At 43.4% G+C, this 23,244-nt stretch overlaps 1 protein-coding gene across 1 annotated transcript; it reads right to left on the bottom strand.

Annotated features, from left to right (window-relative positions):
* Nucleotides 1-4,576: 4,576 nt before the first annotated feature.
* Nucleotides 4,577-22,767, bottom strand: adamts5 (ADAM metallopeptidase with thrombospondin type 1 motif, 5 (aggrecanase-2)). The gene is made up of 8 exons (XM_006804994.3): nt 21,436-22,767; nt 13,094-13,226; nt 12,689-12,856; nt 11,890-12,173; nt 10,398-10,581; nt 10,125-10,300; nt 9,864-10,039; nt 4,577-8,993 (listed from the first exon to the last, which is right to left on the bottom strand). Exons 1-8 carry the CDS (start codon nt 22,513-22,515, stop codon nt 8,321-8,323), a joined length of 2,874 nt encoding a protein of 957 aa, XP_006805057.2. The 5' UTR covers nt 22,516-22,767; the 3' UTR covers nt 4,577-8,320.
* Between the last annotated feature and the right edge of the window lie 477 nt (nt 22,768-23,244).

The raw sequence follows: 23,244 nt of genomic DNA, 5'->3' as shown, positions 1-23,244 counted from the left end.
AAGACACGTCAGAAATGAATGAAAATACCCCGCATACATTTTTTAAAAGAAATCATCAAAATAATTATGCAGTTTTTAAAGGCAAACATACTGATATAACCCTTAAATGTGTTAAGGTTAGAGCAATGTTACGACTTTAAAGACACATGTGTGAAATTATTGAATTAATTGTTTTGGACCAAGTTTGATAGCTCCTAAATTGCTTATTCTCTCTCTGTATCTATTTTTTGTGTTTGTTTTAACTGTTGACTTATAGAAGCAAACATCAGTGATGAGTGTGAATGGACAGATTGTGGAATTCCACCTTAAAAGCAACAGGTTCGAAAAAAAGAATAACTGTAACTTCGGCTACTTCCAGTAGATGGCAGGTAATTGTTCGGGAATGTCTTCAGGCAGTTGGAGAAATTTTCCACGACCCCATAGAGCAACCATAAGCGTGGCCGATAGGTGGTGCTCTTGCATCAGAAATGGGGTGAGCTGCCGAACGCGAGGAGGCAGCCTTCCCACATAAACCAATATGAAAGTATTGCGTAGAGAACGGTGTCTGTGCTTTAGGGTGCTGATTATGCAACGCAGAAAGTTAATGAGATGATAAATGTTCAATAGAAACGGGAGATAAATGATTTCACCTTTTTCCTTTCTGCAAAAGAAAAACGTGAGGTGTGAAACGTTTCATCTGAGACAGCATTAACTGGTGATCCAGATGGGCATTTGCCCACTTAAGCCAGATGCAGTGTAGAAAAGTTAACAGTGTAGCTTGAAATGATGTCAGAAGTGAATAAATAAACAAATTCACCAAAATCCTATATTTTATTGAGTAGTATTGAAAGAAAACAAAACAAAAATAATGAATCTGAGAGATATAATCGTTTATTAAAATAAATGCTCATTTTGAATTTGATGCCAGGAATATGATTCATAAATACAGGGACTGAGGCATCTTACCGATGTGGTGCATCAGTGCTTGGGGAAAATAATTACTTAAAAATAAGTCACATAATAATTTCTTCTGTTTGTTCCAGTAGATTTTTCTTTGTGTACAGCTGACCTGGGCTGCAACTCTATATTCACTGCTCTTTGTGGATTTAGCCAGTTGAATTCAACAAGCAGATGAGATGCGATTTTCAGTTTCATGAGAGTTATATGGCTGATCTTCAATTCCTGGACATTATAAAGCTAATTTAAAGTTAGAATTACAGTTTTTTCTGATTGCTTAAGCACATTTTTTGTAACTATTGGCTATTTTTGCAAAACTCTACACACAAATAAGAAAACCTGTCACCCAATTATCAAAACATTGTAGTTCTCTTGCAAAAGCGAACACAGCTAGATTAACTCTTCACACCTTCGTAAAAATGGTGTTTTCGTATCAAACAGTACACACAAGCCATCATCTACTAAGCACACAATGCGCTAACTGCACACTGATGGTATGAATAAAAAACACATCTGGCTTTTGCTTTCTCTGTGCACAAGGTAGGCTATGTCAGTTAACTTCAAGTACTATTATTCACACACATCAAAACAAACATAAGTGTTTATTTCCAAGTATAGGATTATTTGCAATCGCCATATTGACTATATGGGTTTCTTGTTCTGCAGTGAACATGCTTCCTCTGCCCCCAGCATCTGGTCGTCTAGCAATTCTGTAAAGTAACAATTTCAGTATTTTTACATCTATGGTATTGTTGTGCTACAAATCTTAGTGCAAAGTGACTGTACTAACTGATTCTCATTTCAAAATGTCCTTATGATGCTTGCTACAGAGTAGTGGCTCGAGTTAGGCTGAACCCGTTGGCCAGCTTCCCTCAGGGTCATTCCACGGTTGATTACATGGTCCACTATTGTAGCTCTGATGTCATCAGCAATTCTATTTCTTACTCTTCTTACCCTTCCTCTCCCCCCTCCTCGTCCTCCTCTCCCCCCTTCTCATCCTCCTCTTGCTCCTCCTTGTCCTTGTCGTCCTCTTCATCCTACTTCTTCACCTCCACGTCCTCTTCCTCGGCCTCCTCTACTTCTCACTCTTCCTGCTCCCTCCATTGTACTCCACACACAGAGCTTACCTGTATTATAGTGCTTAGGCTGATTGCAAAGTGAACTAATTATCTAAAAAAGTTTTCACAAGTGAAAGTGTGCCAGACAGTTGGCAAAATAGTGTTAATGATAGCCATACATGTGTATAATTTTGCTAGGAGTGTGTTGGAAATTTGGTAATTGAGTGTAAGCAGTGAGTTGTGCCTACAGTTTTGCAAAGTGTGTGTTACAAAATTGCAAACTGAGTGCAAAGCAGTGTTTGTGCTTTTAGATTTGCAAACTCAGTGAGTGGTTTTGCTATAAGTATTAGTAGTTTTAGGAATTGTGCTATAAGAATCACAGTTAGGGTTTAAGCATTCAGAAAAAACTGTAAGCATCATCATATTAAATAGAAATCTGCTACCTGAATACAACCTAACCTGGACCATGAACATGATAGCCTGCTCTGTAGCAGTCCAGCTTAAGCATCACTATAATCTTCTCTATATGGTACTGCCAACTAACCAGTTTACCATACAGGAAGCAAAGCAATGCTGCAACATGCAAAACATTAACTCATTCCACAGAAGTATGCATTAGCCCGCATTTTACATCTAATTGCTCATTACTTGAACTCACAATATCTTAATTAACTTAAAGTGATTTATGGATCATTCTGGGCCACTTTAAGATCTGTGTGTAAGTGTTCAGAAGCTCAGACCAGTTTCTCTAGTTTTAAAGGAAAATGATGCTTTATTCGAGCTGTTAGTTTGGGCCAGATGCACTTAATGGGTTCAGATCTTGATTGTGGGTGGTGCCCTGACTGTTTTACCTTTGAACCATGGTGTAATATATGCAGAATATTTCTGGGCATCATTGCAAGGTAAGCAGGGTGTTCCTTGCAAAAGACGTCATCTGCAAGCGGGATACAATATTTCAGACCCTGTATATATCAACCACCATTAATGGTGCCTTCACAGAAGTTATGTGTGCAATGTAATAAACTAGAAACTGGAAACGAGCCAAATCTTCCCTTTCACCTAAAACCTGAAGGATCGCAGTGATTTCTAGAAAGACCGTCAAGTTTTTACTCGTCCATCAAAAGGACAGATTTTTAATTCACTTTGATTGTTTCTAAAAACCGACTGAGGCCCAGAGACGGTGGGAGTGCATGTATTTTTACATGGTAGAAGCTTAACTTGCATGGTTGGATGCACTAACAATTAGGGGTGCAACGATACTCGTATCGATATTGAACCGTTCGATACAGTGCTTTCGGTTCGGTACGCATATGTATTGAACAATACAAAATTTTGTGTTGAGCGCTCAGTGGATCTGCGTTCGACTACTCTGCCTAGGCTGCACTGTCGAGCGCAGATCCACTGAGCGCAGCGCAAGCTAGCAAGACAGAAGCTAAGCTCGTTGCAACATGGCTACTGCCTCAATGCTAGCCGAAATTGAACCTCCCCCACCCTCATTCAGATCTGGCGTTTGGAACTATTTTGGTCTTTATGTGAAGTATGACCCTGAAGGTAAGCGAGTCAGGGACAAAAGTAAAACAGTATGTCGGATGTGCCACGCAATGCTCAATTGGTGGGAACTAGTGCGTTAGCGCAGTTAGCTTGTTAATGTGTTGACGCCATCCAGCCCCACGCACGGGGCTATCCGCGGTAACTTGTTAATGGAGATTTGCCGCGTTATGGCGTTAATGTCATTTTAACGAGATTAACGCTGACAGCACTAGTGGGAACACAACGAATATGACTGCACATTTACGCCGACATCATCGTAGTGCAAAGACAAGTGGAAGCAGACAAAAACAACAAGCACGCATGCTACAAACTTTACCCGAGTCATTTAGACAGCCGTTAGCACATGATTCTCATTATGGGGACCTGATATGTTTAATATGCTGCTGAGAATATAGCCCAGAAGAAGCGTATAGTATAGCTTTTATTTTGGAAAGAGCCATTTCTCTGTAATAAACTCTCTTTTTCAAAGATGAGTGATTTCTTGATCAGATAGATTTATTATTTTGTTGTTTCAGCAACATTACATTTAAAAACTGTACTTTTGAGTTAAAATATATATTTATAATTTTAATAAATGACAAATTAAAAAGGCATGAACATTTTTTTGTATCGAAAAAAGATATCGAACCGTGTCACCAAAGTATCGAACTGAACCGAACCGTGAATTTTGTGTATCGTTGCACCCCTACTAACAATCTGTATTCAACAGTGGGTTTTAGACATGTCCTAAAACCATGTGGTTTCTACAACTGAATCATGGCTCTTGTTTTACACCTGAAGTGGTTACTTAAATTACTTTACAACAGTCCAGCTTCAGAGGTCAGAGTAGTATGTCCTTAAAATGGATCAAATATCTATAGTAGAGTATTTGTCATTTGCACATTTTTTAGTCTAGTTTACTAAATCTGTAATTGGAAGACAATATGTTATTGACTCTACCATCAGGTATATACACTGATGCCATGACAAAAACGACACAGACACAAAGACTTTTAAATATATAGATTTTATATACATATATTCATGTGGGTGACTAGAAAAGAAAACACTATATTCTTACAAAGGAATGATTCTGCACAGTCATATTCCTAAGTTAAATAGTAATTTGATACAAAATTACTATAATAAATAAAACTCATCTCATTGCTTTTTTATTCACACATACCAGTTATACAAACAATAAATTACAAGTTCAGTGCTGTGTTTCTGTCATTCAGCGAGAGGGGTTTTCCCCACAGGAGTCAGAGTCGGGTTGTGTGTGGAGTCTGTGTCTGCGAAGTTTATGTCTGAAATCTGTGCAAATGATGGATTGTTTCAATGTGACTGCATGTGTACATTACTGTTACAACATGGCTGAATACTAACACATATGAATGATCTATGCATTGTACAAACATTGTCTACATTGCGTAAATAAATGTGAATGTCTGAGCGGCAAAGAGAAAACATTTTAAGAGTGACCTCGGTCATGTCATATCAGCAACTTCTTCTCATGCTTTGTTTTCTCCTGCACAGATGCCAGATGGGTGAGGTTGGTCACACAGGAAAATGTAATAGGTGCCAGATACTTTAATACAATTACAGGAAGGTATTTTTTAAGCCCATTAGATATGTAATTAACTTTACTTTGTTATACTAGGGATTAAATATTATCCACAATAAGTGAGGTAATTAAAGTCCTCGGTATTAAATTCTTATGGGAACATTAATGCTGTTCATATAGTGTTGCTAAAGAAAACCCCAAAATGAATATTTTAAGGAGTTGGTCTATTTAAATTAAACAAAAACTTACAGTAGATTAAGTATTAACTAGCAAGGTTTTGCCTAAATGAATCGTTTTAATATCTATTTGCCAGGTGCTAAGCATCAGTCGTCTTGGAACAGCTTGTTAGCGTAGTTTAGCATTCAGACAGCAAACATAGGCAAATTTGAATACAACTTTACACTCCAGTTTATGTGAAACGTGAATAAGAATGGTATAATGACATATTTTTTTAACTTTAGAAATGCAAGTGTGTGTATTTTTAATCTTTCTTGTGTGTATTTTTGATCTACAATTAGCATAAAGCAAGCCATGCTAGTTTTGTGCGCTACTCTGTTTAAATGTGTGTAATTTCACAAAAGACAAGTGTTTTGTCTTTGTTTTCTTTTTACAATTCAATGACAATTTCTTTTTGTACAATCAGTGTTTACTAGCTAACATATAACAATTTATACGGTAGTTAGTTAAAATAGTTCCAATAACATTAATGACAGCTGAACCTGGAGTCCATATAAAATTTTAAAAAAAAATTCCCAGGCGCCTTAACGTCCACTTATGATCAATAATGGGTTGACGACCCTCTTAAGATACTACTCCCACTAGGGCTTAAATACCTGGAACTCTCCATCATTTGATCTAAGAACTGAAAAAGCCTCTCGGATGAGAGATAAAACATCTTTTAGAACTTAAAGAAGTCCAGTCACTTTTCTTTACAAGCTCCTTAGATTCCATATAAAATGCTACCATTTGCTGAATTTCAAAAAAATCTGTCAACAAACTATACTTATATTTTTGGTGGAAACACCGGACAAGCTAAGACCTCAGACACATAGACCTATAAATTGGTCAGTAACCCCTTGGCAACCACTGGGCACAGAAGAAAGATGCGAAAATGTGTTGGCAAGTGGATGCTGGAGGCTGCTGGCTGTTGGTCACAAAGAGGGCACTGTACAGGGCACTTGTCGCTGCTTGGGCACTATCAAATTGCTGCACTTGCCTGTAGTTTTTGTGGAAAATGTCAATTTATAAACTGTCTGAGCTGTCGTGAAGCTTAGAAAAACACCAGTACAAACCAAAAAGGTAGAACGTTTGCCTTTACAGTAAAAGCTGTGCCATACCACTACAACCAACACAAATTTAACTTTGAAGGTGAACAGTCTTTGTTTTTGCTTTGCATTGCACAGTTTCACTACTTGGCAAATAGTTTGGCAGCGGCTTTAGCAATTGATTTCACAGCAACCGTTAGCAACCTTCAACAACCAATCACCAGCTTTACATACACAATACATATTATTCACTGGCAACTGGTGGTTGCCAGATAGTCTCCGACTGGTCTTTAGACTTGTGCAAAGAGCAAAAGGTTACTGACAAAAGGTCAGACATTAGCTTTTAAAAACCAACAATCAGATTGAACAATTTAATCCTTGTTCCAAAGGACTTTTTTGTGACATCAATATATTTTTGTATGATGGCCAACTTCACCCATCAGTCCTGAAAAAATGACTTGGACAGCATGTAAAATGAGCAAAAGAGTAAAATGTGATGAAAAAAAAAAATTGAATTGCAAAAGGACAATAATGACTGCATTACTATTTCTCTTGCTGTCGTTGCGAGTATCCAGGGCACACAATGTCATATTAGCATAATTTCCTAAACAGATAAACAGACAAACAGGCATTAACTAACACAAAAAATACCCTTTCAGCACCAGTATAATGACTGACATATGTGGAGCTGAGAGGGAAGAAGTTTCAAGACGTAGTAAAACATGTTCACGGTATATACTCAATGTGCTTAAAACACAGGACTGGGTAGTGGCACATAACATGCACACACTTACACACTGCACAGGCATTAAAACCAAGCATTGTCCCAGACCTGTGAGTCACTATCATTCTCCATAAATATTAGGGAGTGTCATGGTCACTTTGCCTCTTAGTCAACATCTTTTTTAAGATGCTATGCTGCTGTTACAGTGAATGGGTAGTTGTAAAAGTCAGTAGAATCAATACTGGTGTCTTTCGGATAAACTTTCTTCCTATGCTCATTCTGAGTGAAGTGATCACTCAAAAGTTGTCTTGACCTTGGTACATTTGATTAAATATAGAGCTTTAACACAATGTATCATCGATGTCTGGGTTTTCACGTTTGTTCTTGGTCATCGAGCCAATCTCCCCATGTACCTTCAGCTGGAAACTGTATTCATGAGCTATCTGTTTGTGTTTTTGGTTGTCAGTTGGATCTATCAAAGAAAGAAGCAAATGCCTGAAGTCAAAATATATGGGTAGCTGTGATCTGTCTGCAGCTACAGTAATATGGACATTTCAGTCACATTTTTATAAGCAAAGAACCTTTGATTGGAAGACTATGGACCACTATTTAACAGAATGGAAGCCTGTTTAATGGAAGAGACCTTTTTGTCGGTCAGGGTTGCCTTCTGTCCTAAATTTCCTGGAAATTTAGAGTGAGAGACACTAAAATGTCGAAGTTACAGGAGATGACAATCTAGGTTCATGACATGTGGTGTGAAAGTTGTGTGACTGATGATGAGATGAGTAACGAAGGCTTCCCTTGGTTGGGGCTCTTGTCTTAGGACAAAAGACAATTTCCAAATTCCCACAGTGAGATGAACACATGGAATCATAAGAAGACACGACACGCATGCCATTACAGGGCAACACACACTAGGCCTCCAGAATTTGGAGACTGAAGTAAAGACAGTTAGTTATTTGTCCATGTGACATGCAACTTAGCCATGGCAGGGCAACAGTCATCACTCTCATATCAAAACTGTCCTCGATTCTGCATAGCTATTGTTATTCCAGGTAATTCCTCTGCCATATGGTCAGGTACATCCATGCCAATCTGCCTCAGAGTCTCTTTGAGTCTATTCTGGGTGCTATCTGACAACATTCACTGTCCTGTTTAAGGTTCGACATTTTTAATTCATTGGTTCGTAGTTCTACATCCAGCACTTGAGACTTTAATCAATTTACACTTTCCTCTTGCCGCCTCAGCATTTCTTCACCAGACAGTGTCTGAAGGCTGAGGGGCGGGCACCCAGCACACATCTTTTAGACAGTTTCCCATCCCAGTCCTTACACTGCACTGTCCGGCTCTGCCAGCCAGTGTCACAAGTCCTAGAGCAGGTCATCCACGGCCCCGTTACCCACTGTGGCCCTGGAGCCAGGGTTGAGGGACCTGGAGCTGTGGATGGCCCTGGAACAAGAGTGTAGGAAGACAAAGTGGTACTGCTAGTGGTAGTGGTGGTGGTTCTTGTCGTAGTTAACAGTGTTGTAGTTAATTTTGGATTGGGGATGAGAGGAAGTGACCGTGGCTGTGGATTTGTCCGACGGGGCATGAAAAAGCTATAATGGACATCTAGAGGCTTTTTGGCATCTGTAGCTAGAATCTGAACCACCAAGGGTTCTTGAAGAGCCCCGGGGCCCATACTGTGAAGCCATTCCTCCCTCTGGCTCCACCCGCTGTAGTTGAGCACAGAACCGTTGAGCGGGATGACTGTCTCAGAGGTGGAGATCATGAACTTGCCATTTAGGAGGTAGTCTCCATTGGGCCGTCGAAGAGCTAGGTAGGCAGTGTACCGGGTCTGGTCCTTGGCCTTGTGCTGACGAACCTTGATGTGAGTAGAGCCTGTAGGGATCTTCACTACGTCAGTGTAGCCCTTACTGTTTGGCATGAGAGAAAGTAGAGGGGTCAGTTCAGTAAATAACACATGATCTTGTCCTTATAAAACTAAAAGCCGTTTTCAGTGTTTAGATCTGCTGTCACATGCTGTAGAATCAGAATAAATTTAGCCTTGTTTAGCAACACTAATAACAAATGCAAATAGATGGAGTTAAAGAGCAACAGTCAACGGATATCTGCCTAAATAGTCATGTGCGGGTACATTTTTGTTTGTACTATGACTGTAGCCAAGTCTGTGAACTTTTTTCACGCTAGATACTGTTACAAGTACGCCGGCCATATAGTAGGATTAGCACAACACAAAATAAAGTCTTAAGCCAACTGATAATTAGATATAATCAGAGTTAACATTTAGGCCTGGGTATCGCATAGTTATTCACGGTACGATATTATAACAATACACCAAAGGTATCACGATGTAGTGATTCTGCAAGACTGATAACCTGCAAGGCAGTCATCTATGATGGACCACAATATCTGTGTACCTAAAGGAAAACACCACAAAAATCAGGAATTTTTCATTGTATTGTGGTGTTAGTGCTAGTGAATAGAATTATGAAGTTGTAATTCGTCCATTGAGTTAGATAATCAATTGAATGTCTAATATTTTACTTTGCGAGTTTCTGCTTCACTACAAATTAACATCGATTTGCTCTACCTGCAGTGCCACCATCAGCAGTTATGAAGTAGTGATGCTGTTATGTAAATACTGACAAGAGCGTATCATGACAAGAAGCAATATGACATAGTTGTTGACATCTTCCATGTACAAACTGACCAGCTTTAAACTAACAGTCCTGCTCATGCATGCATGCAATGGAGCTACAATGCATACAATGCTTTTGCCTTACCTCTTCTTGGTGAAGTTTCCCACCACACGTATGCATCCTGTGCCATCACCTCCACATATACCACACTTGTCAAACTGAAGCTTGGAGCCAATGATGCCATCGCATCCTGTCCGCACACATTTCCCTTTCACGCACACCGAACTGCTGTACGGACGGCACTCTGTCCCATCTACCACCTGAAAACACAAAGTCGCTATCGCGATCAATCGTGTACATCTCGCCCGTCATTAAATACACAGCGCTGTCGTCTAAGTAACTCACCCTTTGAGAGAACACCACATAGTATCCAGTTCCTTTTGCTCTGCAAGTTAGCTTGCACACATCTTTAGGCAGAACTCCTGCGTACTTAGGCACCCACTCAACGAAGGTCTTCACTCCTTTGGGATCTGTCTGGGGACCGTTGCGCACCTCACACTGCTCCTGGCGGAAACTCTTGTCTGCAGGAAAGTGCAGTAAAAAGAGGTTTGAAATTAACGACTACGTACTAATAGATGTGCGCTAATAGCTTATGCATTCTTAAGCTGTCACGCTCACTTGGTGTTGGGCACGGTGTTACACTGCAAGACCGATAGATGGCCCTCTTTCCTGTGCAGTAGCGCCCGTTGTTCCGTGGTGGTGGGTTGTTGCAAAGGCGCTGGGCAAACTGCACCCCACCCCCACAAGTTCTGGAGCACGAACCCCAAGGACCCCAAGAACTCCAGCTACCGTGATTGGACGCCTGGCAGAGGAGCGAAAGGAGTAGAGAGGAGAGGGAAGATGAAAGAGGCAAAAATGACAGCAGAGGAAAGATCAGAGGGTATAAAAGATGAAGGAAAAAAAGGAGATGAGAGAGAACAATTAGTGCTTATCAAACATGCTAGAAGCCGGAGTCGGCCAAATCACGTGTCATAGGAAAAGCTGTTTGGAGAGAGATCTGCGATAAAGGAAAATGTGACGTTCACTTTGGAAAAGAGACGGGAAAAGATTGGAGACTATGGTCATGTGATAATAACTCTTTTTAAAAGCCACTCGTTATTGCAGCAGAGGAGGCTCTATCTGCGGTCAGAGCTCACATGCTTCCCTGGAGGAGCAGCCTGAATGAAATTCTTTAGGTAACATGACAATTTTTGTGTTTTTCCAACCAGCCTTACATGATTCATTGGCAATAAAAACAACTGGATAAGTAGCTCTTTGCATTTTATGAGACAAACATGATCGTGTAATCCCCTTATTTCTTTGGAAATAGCTTTCCATTTAATTCCACTGCAGAGTTTTATGGCACTTGAACCAATTCTTTCCACAGTAAAAGCTATGCAATCTGCAATCTGCAATCATACTTCAAGAAATACAGAGAGGTTAAAAGATCCCAAAGTCTAAAATACAGGGAGTGGGTTTAAGCTTGCTCCGAGCAGGAAACTGCTCGTTATACAAGCAGTGAAAATGAAATGACTCAGAACTTGAGCCACATCTAGCCGTGCAGCTGTCTGCCAAGGATCCAGTCGCTCTCGTCAAATGTCATGTGACAAACAAACACAAAAGGAGAAAATATTCTCCTTGCTCCCAATCTTTCTTTTTTGGACATTCCCTCTCTTTTCCTCCCCTGATGCACACACACGGGGTCGACAGTCTGCCAAGAACAGATTGGATCCTTTAACTCATGAAGGCCAAATTCAATTTGGGCCTGTTTGAGTAAGGCCGATGGAACAAATAGCACAGATCAGCAGTGTCTTGAATACAGAAGACCACACAATGAAGCCACAGAATGAATTTGATCTTTTGCTCGCTTTCATTTTTTTTTTTACTGACTTTCTACTTCCATGCTCTCTCAAAAGCACCCCTGTGTGCTCTACATATGAAGTGTATACTTTTTCTCTTTGTCTCCTACAAACAAGTTTGTCCAATGTGGAAATGAGATCCTAAAATATCAGCTTGCCATCTATAAAAAGAACTCTATTTCTATCGACTCCCTTTTGTCTCTCCTGACAAATTCCTTCTGTCTCTGCGTCTTTTACCTTAGACTCCAACACCGTCCATCCATCCCTCTTACCGAATAGTGCTTCTTGCGGGTCTTGTCCACGCACTTTCCCTGCAGGCAGATGCGACCCTTCCCACAGGGCGTTCCCTCCACTGCCGGCAGCTTCTTGGTCAGGCACACCATCTGTCCCTGGCGAATCACTGCGCACCACAGCCGCGAGCATACGTCCATGCCCGGGCACACCGTGTACTCAGGGCCGAAGGCCAGGCGACACTGGCGTACGGCGTCGTAGCTCTGCCCCGGGAGCTCCTCGGGGCCGAGGAGGGCCTGGCGGGGCGAGTCGAGGAGGCATTCGGCTGTGGAGGAAGGAGGTGTTTTTAAAGATCTGTGCTGTGCATACTGTTTGTGCACTGGTGTATGAATGCTTCTTTCAGTTGACAGATAAACTAGGCCATTATGACCTATCACTCAATAAAAGTGCTGGAGCAGCAGCACATGCCGTCAAGCCTGAAATCATGCTGTCGGTACATGAAATACGCCGAAATCCATGGAAACGCTGAGCAAAAAGTCAGCAAACTGTGGGGCTTTATGGTCGTCATGAATAAAACTGCCTGATCAAACTGGAATGCAAAGCATGACTCATCCTGATCTTTGGCTGCACTGCAAGTGCTCTTTAAAGAACTTAACAGGATTGTAAATAAGCCTCTATTAATAGAGATTATTGCTTTGCTTGGTAGTAAACAGCTCTCAGTGATAGCTATCACCAGTCAAATTCACATGGATGCAATTTGGAGGTGGCAGCCTGGGAAAAGTTCTCACTTTTAGAAAGAAATTATAAGCATTGCTGTCGTGCATCTTCTCCCACGCTCACCGTTGCCGTCGTCGAAGAAGTCGGTGATGGTTGCTGAGGTGCAGCGGCTCCAGGGTTTGGAGGCATCGATGGAGGTGAGAATGGAGGACATGAGCCGCTTGTCGCTGTTCACTCCGAAGCGCTCTTCGCAGAACTTGGAGTCGTCGTGGGACAAACCAAGCAGGTGACCTGAGTCACAACGAGAGAGGACATTTTTGTTTTTCCCCCTGAAGGACTTGTCTCAGATTTGCACACGCAGAAAGAATGAGAAACGAAAACACACCTAATGTTATCAGTGGTATGACATCAGGGAACACTGGTGTGAGATTAATCAGCGAGAGGAAGACAGAGTGCTGACAGATGTGCATGTGCAAGCCCTGGCTTGTTTACATCTTTGTGTTGCTGTGTGTGTGTATCCATGCCTACCTATCTCATGGGCGACGGTAAATGCGGCGTGAAGCCCGTCGTCCTCGATGACGGCGCAGCTCCTCTCTGGAGAGCAGATGGTGCCGACGTCCGCCATGCCCAGCGTGTCACAGGAGTGGTGGCCACAGAGGTCCTGGACAAAAAAAATACTGCACATTTAAATCAAAAGCTAATAACAAATAAATAATGGGCTTCATGCTCAATCTGAAGATATGAGGTCTAAGATAATCTGTAGTTCATCACAATTAAATTAAATATAGGAAAAGGTACTTCAAAACTCTGGATCTCGAGTCTGCTCCAGCATAGAAATCATCCACTTGCTGAAGAAGCTAAACGGTCGGCTTGTTGCAGGGACCAGTCCTCTCATGCTGGGGGAGGAGAAGGTACGAGTGATGTAGGAGGAAGCTCCATGAGTTCAAAAATGCCTTTTAATCTACTGGTCCCCGTGTACTCGCCATAATCAACGCTTCACCAGCAAAGTCCCTGCTTATTTTAGGAATGCTGCATCGGAAAAGAAAAAAAAAAGGAATGCTGTCCTCTGACCACTTTTGCAAAAAACAAAAAAACCCAAGGTTGACCCTTCTCTCCTCTTGCCAGTAACAAACCCATCTCAGAATCACAGTTTATTGCTCAGATTTTAGAGAAGGCATGTCTTTTATCTTGTCTTCCTTCTCTCACCCCAACCGGTTGCAGCAGATGGCCCCGCCCCTCCCTGAGCCTGGTTCTGCCGGAGGTTTCTTCCTGTTAAAAGGGAGTTTTTCCTTCCCACTGTCACCAAAGTGCTTGCTCATAGGAGGTCATATGATTGTTTGGTTTTACGTCATTCTTCTTCACTTTACAAAACCAACGCGCTACCTATGGGGCTACAGAATAAAGCCAACTGTGAGTACCTGCAAACGAAAGTCAATTCTGATTGACAGGCATGTTAAAATACCCCACTATACAGACTATAAAAGGATATTTACAGCTTGATTTTGTTCATCGTGGATACTTTCCAACTCTACAACTGTATCGTGGTTGAACTATTTTTTATGGTGTGTCGACACAAGCCAATGTCACCTGCAAGGCCTCGCGCCCGCTAGCCGCTGAGCTGGGCCTGGTTTATGGTGTTGTTGCGTTTCCCATTTCGCTTTCACTGGAATTATTTGACATATAATATGGATTTCTGTTTGGTGTAGGCCGTTTATGAAGTCTTTTGTCCTCTTGTCCAAATATTGTGAGTCATTACACCAACATGACGGGAGGCAAAATGCTGAAGGTTTCAAAATGAGAAGCTCAGATACCAGTTGCTACTCCCATCTTTTATCTACAGTCTATGGAAAGAGCTACAGGTGTAGTCACTAGCTACCTGTTTGAACCAAAGGCTGTATAGAAGAACTTCTGCTTCTCATCTTGGATAGAGGGCAGCTATACTGGTTGTACCTCTAGATAGGATAGTCAAGGTATTATTGTGCAAGTGTACAAGGTGACTTCCAATTATGGTGGATGTCTCTGCAATACAATACACAAAAGTTTCAGTAAGTCCCAGCTGTTCACAATTTACTTCTAATGTCTTTAACCACAACACAATATGTTAATTTCTCTGTTAAATCCAGTGTGCTGATTGATCCAGATTAAAGATGTGCCTGTCATTGTTCTTTGGCACCTTTCTTCAAGCTAAAATGATTTAATACGCACTTTTTTTGCTCTCGCTGCTCACTCTCTCCTCCACCATCTGTCTGCCTGCCTCGCCAGAGTACACAGTATTGATCTTTGTTTTGATTCCCACACATGTCCATGCAGATGATGCCTCAGGCGGCGCCGCCTGGCTGCACTGAGTGCTAAAATCAATTGGCAAATCGTACCATTCCATCAGTACACGCAGGCCTGCACATGAGCCAGTCCAACGGGACATGCTTAAAAAATATGCGTTCGGCACGTAGTTGCACATACATATATGGAGACTGAGATTCATGCATTTCCACACACGCGCAGACACACACATGTCCCATGGAGAGGATGAATTGTCATGTTAAATGGTGCTGACAGGCCTGCTGGGTCGTGTGTGAGAGGCTCTGTGGGGAGGGTGTTTACCCGTTCCGGGCCGATCGGTTTGGAACAAACTGCCTTGTGTTCTGCACTCACACACATGACTGACTGGGTGGGACCTGCTCGCACAGAAGCACACACTCAGATAGCTGTAAGTGCATACAATTAAGGACATGGAACATATATAGCATTTTACTGGAAATTCACAATGCACACAGATACAGGAAGACCGCATGTGCTTTTGCCAATTAGTTCCTGGATGAAAGAGGAAGCAAACAAAGGCTGATTCTGACTGCCTGTGTGTGGAAAGGCCTGAAAACTACAAAAGGAAGCTTGTTTATTTTGCTCAGAAACTGAGGACTTATAGAGAAGCTAGCCTTCATATTTTGGCTTTCTCTTCTCCCCTTTTCCCATACTCTTTCACCCGGCTGCGCTTTACACCCCTTTTCCATTTCATTTATTTATTCATTCATCCCCTCCCAGATATTAATGTGAGAGCTGTTTTTGTTCTGCTCCTTTTTTTGTGTACATGCCTTTCATTGATATAACCCCGTGTAACAGGCGGGTGAAAAATTGGAATCTCCTGTTTGATAAATAGTGACGAGTGAATAATACAAGAAATTCCCCCCAAAACTGAACATATTTTCTACTTCTTCCCTCTGCCAAGACTTCCTAAACTCACTTTTATTCGAAGGCCTCTGCAGACATGCAGAGAAAAAGAAAAGCAGGGCGGGTAAAGAAAAATAAGTTCAAGAATCACTCACAGCTGGGAAAGGATGGAGGATTGCCGGAAATTAAGGAGAAGAACTGAGAGGACAAGGAGTTACGGCAATATTGGCAGAAATAACAGGAGAACAGGTGGCAAGCTGGTTGCAAAGGTCAAGAGACGATCAGAGCAGTGTGTCAGTGTGTATGTGTCTGTGTGTGTGTGAGGTACAAGACCACTTGCAGTCTAAGCCGAGGCTAAACAAACAGTTGGCTAGACCCAAACACACAGAGCAGTCCCTCTCGCAGAGAGAGTTCAGCTCACTCTGTGAAACCTGCTGCAGGTTGATTTCCAGCAATCCTAATTACAAACACTGACCGTAATGGTTCCGAATGATTCGCCACCAGTGAGTAACGCTGACCGAAAGCTGACACATATTCGTCAAAAGGTAAATAATAACCATTTAGTAGGTTGCTCTTGTTCTTTATAGTCTTTGATATGCACAAAATGAGACTATTTTACAGTCATAATGTTCATGATTAGTAAAAAAAAATGTCCTTATGTATTTAGATTTTCTTGAAAATAGGATAAAATATAAGAAGGAAGTGTCCACTTTAACATATGACCAAACACCTTTGAAAACTGACATCCACCCCGGCCTTAGCTGATGGTTCTTTGCGCTAAGTACAAAAGATTTGCAACCACATTAAAGACTTTCAACTAAGCAGTTGAGATACTTTGTAATGCTTGTTAGCATGTCTAAAATTACCCCAAACATGTGCATGACCTATCTAGCAAGGCTTTGCCTCCAAAATCCTTACATCCCATCAGAAACAGACTAGTCTCAACAGTTGCTACATTGTTCTCACCTGATTTTAGATCCATTTAGATCCATTACCTTGAGATTAATGGAGACATCCTTGAAAACATTTGACTGAAGAATGTTCAAATGCACCCAAATGATTCCTTACAAGTAAACCTCTACTTTCAAAGTCTAGGAAGAACTACTAGAAATATCTGTGTGTCATCAGTGTAGATGGATTTGACAATGTGGCAGCACTTGCACACTGAACAACAGTGGTCCCAGTAATGATCCTTGGGGAACGCCATAGTTAATCAAAGAACAGAAGCACTTCAGTTCTATACTTTAAAGAAATAAATAACCAGTATGAGGATGCCATAGTCCCTGCTTTTGAAGGTGGCACACAACAGCAAGGCAGATAAGAGTTAAGAAACACACATGAAGGATTAAGTTGCACTTGGTGCAGTTCAAAAGAAAAACTGCTTATCAGTTAATGAGAAAATAAATAGTTTGGTGGAGTGAATAAATGGAGTTATTTTTAATTTGTTGTGTCACATGAATTGGCCTTTAGTCCAGAATCAAAGGAAACTTTAGGAAATGACTGCAAACAGGAGTGTGTTTTAAACCCCCGGGCCTCGGACTGGTACCGGTCCGTGAGTCGTTTGGTACCGAGCCACGAGAGTTGAGGCTCAGGTGTGAAATGTATGGTTTTCAGGGTTTTTATCGGTTTTCAGCGTTATTTTGTTATCGTTTTTATCGTTTACTCGGTTTTCCTTGGTCTTTTCACGTGTGTTATGAATAAATCTTCTTTTTTTTCGGTACCGGTACTAGTTTTATTTTGTTGTATTTATCCGCAACACCTTAAAGGCCGGTCCGTAAAAATATTGTCAGGCATAAACTGGTCCATGGCGCAAAAAAGGCTGGGGACCGCTGTTTTAAAGTCACCGATGCATCTTGAGGGTGAAGAGGGCGAGGTTCGTTTGTTGGCATGGGACAAACCAAACTCCTGCGCTAGTTATGTAATGTCGACAGACAGACATGGGGGGCGGGGGGTTGCGAGGGGGTCGAAAGTTTGGAATCTAAAAGCTGTCTGCAGGTTGTCAACATATGCCAGACGAAGTAAAGCACATGTGAAATATCAAGAGCATTGAAAACAAATAGAGTAACTGGCTGTGACGGGGGCGAGGGCTGGGAAATGTACACTTCAATGTATGGACGCTGGAGAGGAGTGGAGGCAAGTGCACAGGAAAGGGGTGGGGGACTCCAAACTATACACATGTTTATACTGCCAGAGGGCAAATGACTACAACCGTGTGGAGGGAATGGATGGTGTAATGTGTCTCTACGTTGAGCTTTCTCACTGGCACATGAGGATTAATGATGTTAAGACATTTATCATACAGTATTCTCCCCTAATATATGCATTTATCTAACTTGTTGTTGTTTATACACCACTTTCCATTTAATCATTAGTTGTTATTAATCTCTGGCTCTCTTCCACAGTGTTTTTTTTTCTTGTCTCCCTCCCAATAGCCGTGACAGACGACTGCCCCTCCCTGATCCTGGTTCTGCTGGAGGTTTCTTCCTGTGAAAAGAGAGTTTTTACTTCCCAGTGTCGGCAAGTGTTGGTCATAGGGTGGGAGCAATATTGATACAAATGTTTGAAGCGAGTGAAACCCACCCCCCAAATGGCAACATGAACACGTATATCCACAGTTTTGTGCTCATGCTTTCCTTATAGTACTGCTTTGTCTACTGTACACAACACAGCCAAGCACACACAAAAGTGTCCAAAGTCCCGTTCAATGTAGCCGTTGTATTATTCTTGTGCTGGTATGTGTGGAACTGGGTGACACGGCCATACGGGTCAGCACACTGCGGGTACTGGGTGTTGGAGTAATTGGACCCAACCACAAAAGGGGCCCCCGTGCGATCAGGCCCTTTGGTGTGGGAACAATGGAGCGGCCTGACTCTGCGGTCACTGTGAGCTTTGGTTCTACTTTGTCGGACGGCAATAATTGGGCTCTGCATCACAGTTTCACTCTGAATACACAGATGAAAGATTTTCACATGAAAACCAGCGTCCTCTTATTATTTGTCACCTCTGACATTCGGTGAGATGGAGCTTACAAGGAACTTTGAGCTCAGACAAAGCCACATTCGAGCTTGTCTTTCCCCGTGATGTTTCCATTTGGCCTACAAGTTCTGTTCCTGAGAAAATAGTTCTGCTTTTTCAAGGCAAAAAGCAACAAGGTATGAAGTAATTGAGGCCAATCAAGTTATTTTCTTGCTGGCACCCCCTCAGTTAGTGGAAACATTAATAGCTGCATTCTGTGTGTAGAATTTGCTGCTCTTAAGCTCAATTCTTATGCAACAATTGACAGCAAAATATGAGTGCTTTTCTCACGAAGCAGACATTTTTCATGATGTCAGCATCTTTTCACTCTTTGCAGCACCTCTGCAGCAGTGTGGCCCTGCTTGTCGACCTGTCCCATAACAACTCTAATAGCCAGAAACTTCTCTTTGGCTTGTTAAAATCACGACCCTCCAAAAGCTAGGTCATGCATTACCTGATTGTGCTAATGCTCACCGCACACATTAACCGCATTTAGCAGCGACTGGGCTCATTTGTCCTGCAGAGGTGAGACAGATGGAAATCAAGAACCCACCTTATGAAGTTCATCGGAGGACTTCGGTATGTTACGGATGATTAAGGGCACCGCTGGGAGGCTGAATCCACTGTATGACCTCCAGGTTCAGCAGTGAAGGTGAGATGGGTGTGAAAGAAACCCAGAGACAGGTTTGTGAATAATGCAGGAGCCGCAAGAGGTGACACTAAAATATTGTGCTGAGTGATATAGTGAGGATCATATTGGAACTATGTTATTGTACCTTTAGGTATACAGTGGTTTGTCACTTGAACAGTGGAGGGAGTACAGACTGACTCAAAGCTTTATCTCACATCACATGGAGTGACATAAAGGTTCAAACTCAAATAAATATATATGTACACACACACACATATATATATACACATATGCTTTTCTTTTGTGTTTTTCTCTTAATATTGCACTTTAAATTCTAGAATAAACTGTGGAAATATGGACCTTTCGCTCTTTAGGAACATACATGTGCCTTTCCGTCCCTTGAAAAGGGAAATTTAGTTGTCTTGAAGTCTTATAATTAGTCCTGGGAGGTGCATTCATGTGGACTGTAACCTGTGAGGACAGAAATGGACTGAATGTACATGATATAACTCTGAAGTTTCAAACTGTGCATGACTGTAATCTCTTCTATAGCATGCTGGAGATGAAAAGGCGACTTTAACCAGTACACTGACACTCGGATGGATGTGTTATGCCAGTGTGAGCATGGGTATTTTAATGAGATCAAAGCAGCAGAACAGCTGGAAAGAAGTCACAGTACACAGCCTGTCATGTTTCATAAAAAATTCCTGTCCATTCTGAGTCTGCCTGTCTGTCCCGAGTCTGCCTGAGTATCTGGATTAGTGTTTCCGTGCCCGTCCAGCCTGCCAAACCCAAGCGCCCAAGGATGCCACTTCCTCCTGCCTGAGCTCTCTCTCAGTCACACCCCTGCAGGTGTAGTGGCAGAGGAGCCACGAGGTGGCTGGCGCACAGAAACTGTGCCACTCTGCCAGCTGTGCTGACCTCAGGTATGCACTACCGGCTGTCTTGTGCAGGAGATCCGAAGTAATACCAATGCTATTTTCTTTTTTTTTTTTTAGCCCAAGCCATGACAAGACCTTGCATGACTTAAACCCACCGCAATCCAAGGCGAAGCCATCTGACACTGCAGCTAAAACCACCACAAAGCCACACCCGGAGAGGTGAAAAATGCAGATCTGCTGTTGCTGCCCTGCGGCTTCAGGCCAGACATTTAGGGAAGGAGTAGGAGGAGAGAAAGGGATGGTGAAAGAAGGGTTAGAAGAGTGTGGTCTCAGTAAAGCGCAGGGCTTCTCACAGGGTGGATGTGTTTGTTTTTCTGACGGCTCCCAGGCTCCAGCTGACAGACACTGGAAAAGTAACTGGGGAAAAAAATGTGCAGGCAGGAGTGATGAGAGAAAGAGAAGAAGAAGAAGAAGAAAAAAAAGGGGGGGGGGGGGATCTGGGATAGCTACCTAATTAAATGCTCCTTCAGGGGGAATTTAGATCTTTTTTTATTAGGGATAGTTCTGCTCTGCACCCTGCAGCTGATTTCAAGTCTCCAACCCTGGGACGAATGCGCGCGCAGATCACACAGACTGCGAGGCTTTTTGGGGCTGTCAGGGGACTGGGAGGGTTACGGGATGAGAGGATGGGGGTGGGTGGGATGGAGACAGAAGGGCCTGCCCAGAAAAACACCAGGGGCAGGAAATACAGTTTTTATGGCCGTTTTCACACACGCTGCGCTCGATTTACGCACGCGAGTTTCAGCAGAACAGAAGATGGGAGGAAAACACAAGGAGCAGGAAAATAAACACTACAGGGGTGTGAACACAGAGACACGCGGGCAAACTGTCGTTGCTGTTTCGACCTTCGGGGTTTATATTTAGGGAAATCAATTAAAACACAGAATAACGTGACATTTCTTCAGATTCAAAGACGAATATGTGACGTGTGTGAGCTCCTTGGTTATAGTGAACCAGCTGCCCCGCGTGCGCCATCGAAATCAAAACAAACTGTGTCGTCACACTCCAACAGCTGCCTTCGTCTCTCCGCGAGCGCGCAAGCGGAGAAGCGGCAGGTGGAGGCGCGTAAAATAAAAAAGAGAAACATCGATAAATAAGGGAGGGGGCTGTCTGTTTACCTGCCTGGTGAAGAGGATGGCGGCGTCGTGGTGGTGCTGGTGGTCGTCGTCCAGCGGGTTCTGCTGGTTCTGCCACTTGCAGAAGCTCTTGAGCGTCGCCGCCGCGTTCTTGGTCACCTCCAATCCCTTCTCCTTGTCGGTCACCGCGGTCACTTTGACCACCGACAGCCGGATGGGGTTCTCGATGCTGGCGTGCCCGTACAGCTTAGAGGCAATGGAGGCCAACGTGAGCAAGTAGTGGTTCAAGTCCTTTCCGTACTTCTTAGTCATGGTCTCGTCCGCCACCAGGAGCAGCTCCACGTACCTGGCGCGAGACACCGACCTCCTGCGCCGTGCGCCCGGCTCCGGGAAGGGTGCCGTGGCGAGCCGGCTCCACCATCTCCGCCCGCGCTCATCTTCGGCTTCCAAAGCGAGCCCCTCGCGTTCCCGTCTACCCTTCCCGCGACCTCTGCGCCGGCGTTTGCGTTTCTTGCGCCCGTCGCGCGTCCCGCAGCTCTCGCGGCCCTCGCTCATCTCCTCGAAGCTGAAACTTTCGCGCGTGAACACGTGGAGCGCGCTCTCCGCATCCTTGTCTTGCAGGGCGCGCACGTCGTGCTCGTGTCCTTTTGCCCTGACGATGGGGGTGACGGTGTAGCGCGCGTCCTTCACTGCGAAGAAGCCCTCGAGACCTCCTCCGCAAAGGTTGAACACGGCCAGGGACTCCGGGTTGGAGTTCACGGTCCCGCGGTACACGCACTCCCTCTGCAGAGGCGCGGGGCTCTGTCCCATCATGGCGAGCACATACTGGGGGCTGAAGTGATGAGACAGCACCGACTCGTCTCGTTCCATGTCCAGCTGAAAGCGGCTCTCATCCAGGTACACCAGGTAGCCAACCCTCCCTCCCCCGTGGTAAATCCGGTCAATAGTCCGCACAACCCCGTCTGTCCTCCGGGCAGGTGTCAGAGGCGAGCCGCTCGCAGGTGGAAGATAGAAACCCTGGAAAGTGGCAAGCCCGGCTTCCAGCTCCAACTCCACGACGCACAGCAGCAGTAGCCGAAACCAGAGCATGCTCCCGGTCAGAGCACCCAGGAGCTGCACCATTGTTCATTCCAACGTGACAAACATCTACGAATCCACTAAAACAAACCTGGACCAGAGGAGAAGACAACTTTGAGTGCTTGTTCCTCCAAAATGCGCATCCTCTCGGTGTCCACAGCTCCCATCCAAAAACACACAGCATTCACCAACAGGCAGGCAAGTAAAACCATGAAGGAAGAAAAAAAAAAAAACAAGAAAAAGAAAAAAACAGAAAAGGGAAGAAAAAAAGAGCAGCAGAGAGGAACTGTGCGCAGGCTGGAGAGCACCGAGCTGAACTTGGAGAACAAAAACACAAAGTTTGCTCTTAATAGGACCCGGAGAGGAAAAAGTCCTGCCCCCTTTGCGCTCAATCACCATTCCTCCACCCCCCCCCCCCCCTCCTCTTTTCTCTGTCTCTCGCTCTCTTCCTCAAATCAGAGTAAAGTCAAGTGCTGGAGGAGAGGAGAGGAGGGAAACCGTAACAATGCTGTCACTGGAGGATTTTCTGTTGCCTCAGCAAAGGAATGAGGAGGCTGCTATTATCTTTAAGTCACTCGTGGCTGTGAAGAAATAATGAAAATCTAAAACTTATGCATTCATCAGTTTTAAGTTTTCAACACCAACTTCCAGTTTACATTAAAAACTTCACCCAAAAAACCAAAAAAACCCGAACAAGTTGCTTCTCCCCCCCCTTAAAGTGAACTCCGACACCCCTCCATTAAATGCCAGCCTGTTATTTTTAACACTTTTACC

This window comes from Neolamprologus brichardi, chromosome 23 (assembly GCF_056152115.1).
Source record: "Neolamprologus brichardi isolate AB-2024 chromosome 23, ASM5615211v1, whole genome shotgun sequence".
NCBI classification, from domain to species: Eukaryota; Metazoa; Chordata; class Actinopteri; order Cichliformes; family Cichlidae; genus Neolamprologus; species Neolamprologus brichardi.
The sequence above is the reverse complement of the archived record's forward strand: the minus strand, read 5'-3'. Positions and strand labels throughout refer to the sequence as shown.

Excerpts from the sequence above, each read along its gene's own strand:
- adamts5 (XM_006804994.3), bottom strand. The coding sequence starts at position 22,515 with ATGGTGCAGCTCCTGGGTGCTCTGACCGGGAGCATGCTCTGGTTTCGG. Across the intron at positions 10,301-10,397 it reads AACACCGTGCCCAACACCAA|ACAAGAGTTTCCGCCAGGAG; the intron begins GTGAGCGTGACA and ends ACTTTCCTGCAG. Across the intron at positions 10,040-10,124 it reads ATGTGGTGTTCTCTCAAAGG|GTGGTAGATGGGACAGAGTG; the intron begins GTGAGTTACTTA and ends TTGTGTTTTCAG.